General features: G+C 38.0%; 1 protein-coding gene across 1 annotated transcript; it reads left to right on the top strand.

Moving 5' to 3' along the window:
- Nucleotides 1-496: 496 nt before the first annotated feature.
- Nucleotides 497-949, top strand: LOC145010255 (uncharacterized). Its single transcript, XM_078968820.1, has one exon. The coding sequence runs from the start codon at nt 497-499 to the stop codon at nt 947-949; it is 453 nt and encodes a 150-aa protein (XP_078824946.1).
- Nucleotides 950-1,628: the final 679 nt, after the last annotated feature.

Here is a 1,628-nt window from a genome sequence, read left to right on the forward strand (position 1 = left end):
ACAGTACCAGAATTTGCACACTACATGAATGAACTTAACAAGTTTGATAAGGATGCTTTTGAGTGGTTGAAGAAAATCCCCCCTCACCATTGGGCCAGAAGCCACTTTTCAGGTTACATTCCCTAACTTAGGTGAAGCTTTACTAGTGCTCATTGTATATGGTTTAGTTCATATAATTTTCTTGTTTAATACAGGCAGAGCAGGATCAGATATATTGCTCAACAATTTATGTGAGGTTTTCAACAGTAAGCTTATTCATGGTAGGAATAAGCCCATCATAAGTTGTCTTGAGTACATCAGGCAGTACCTTATGAAGAGGATTTGCAATGTGAAGAAAGTGATGTCCAAAGCTCCAGGTCCACTCACTCCAACAGCACCAAAGTTACTTGAGAGAAATAGGGAAGCTTCAGTCCAATATAGAGCTAGATGGAATGGGACTACAAAGTATGAAGTTTATGGTCCTTGGCATGACCAGCATGTGGTTGACATGACAAATATGTCATGTACATGTAGAAGGTGGGAATTGAATGGGATTCCATGCAGGCATGCCATAGCTACAATACATGAAATGGCTGATAGTGGAGACAAAGTTGGGGAGCTTTACACTTATGTCAACAAAGTGTATTGGCTTCAAACATGGAATGAAGCTTACTCTTACACTGTGGACCCTATAAAGGGTAGAGCCATGTGGCCAAAAAGTACCTGTCCATTTCAATTAACACCACCACCACATCACAATCAACCTGGGAGACCTAAGACCAAGAGAAAGAGAAGTGCAGATGAAAAATATGATAAACAGATGCAAAATCATGGTGCAGGTGAACCTGAAAAACTTACCAGAAAGTTTGTTAGTGTTAGGTGTGGGAAATGCAACAATAGGGGGCATAACTCAAGGACGTGCAAGGGTCAAGGTGGGAATGCAGGAAGCAGTCAAGGAGGGAATGCATGATGCAGTCAAGGAGGGAATGGAGGTAGCAGTCAATGCAGGAATTAGTGTATTTTGTTTAAAAACTTATCTTTTGGTTTAGCACAACTTTTGTGCATTTGGATGTAATGGTTTAAAACTAATTTGTTGTAATGGTTTTATTTTGGTCTTTTATCCCTTTTGGTCATGAAACTAATGTCAACCTTTTGTCATTGTTGAAGAATGATGTTTATGGTTTATACCAACTGTTGGTTGTCATGTTTATGGAACACATTTTTGGTTATAAGAACTGTTTTCTGAAACAACAAATAAACATTAACATTCGGTGATAACTGCAATACATTGTCATTATATCCTTGAAAAGGTTACAAAATTCTGAAGTTGTCCAAAATAACCCTAAACTGATATTACATTATCAAATACCAAAAACTACCACATTCCCTTGTTACAATTTCATAAGACAAAAAACACCCAAAAATTACATGCAACTACAGGGGTCCCTAATTGCTTATTACTAAATGAAAAGCACCCAAACCACCACAAATAGTAACCAACTTGCAAACAAACACATCTTCAATCTTGCCACTTGATAGTTTACATTGTTGATATTCCTCAATAATCCGGGTATTATCAACATAGATCGTGCACACATGGGAGGATCAATCCATCCTAAGAATCGGCATCTGGAACCCTTCACATAAAA

Source organism: Lactuca saligna, chromosome 8, assembly GCF_052625555.1.
Source record: "Lactuca saligna cultivar CGN05327 chromosome 8, ASM5262555v1, whole genome shotgun sequence".
Lineage (NCBI taxonomy): Eukaryota > Viridiplantae > Streptophyta > Magnoliopsida > Asterales > Asteraceae > Lactuca > Lactuca saligna.

What these genes read in the sequence shown, in the direction of transcription:
- LOC145010255 (XM_078968820.1), top strand. Translation starts at nt 497, where the DNA reads ATGTCATGTACATGTAGAAGGTGGGAATTGAATGGGATTCCATGCAGG.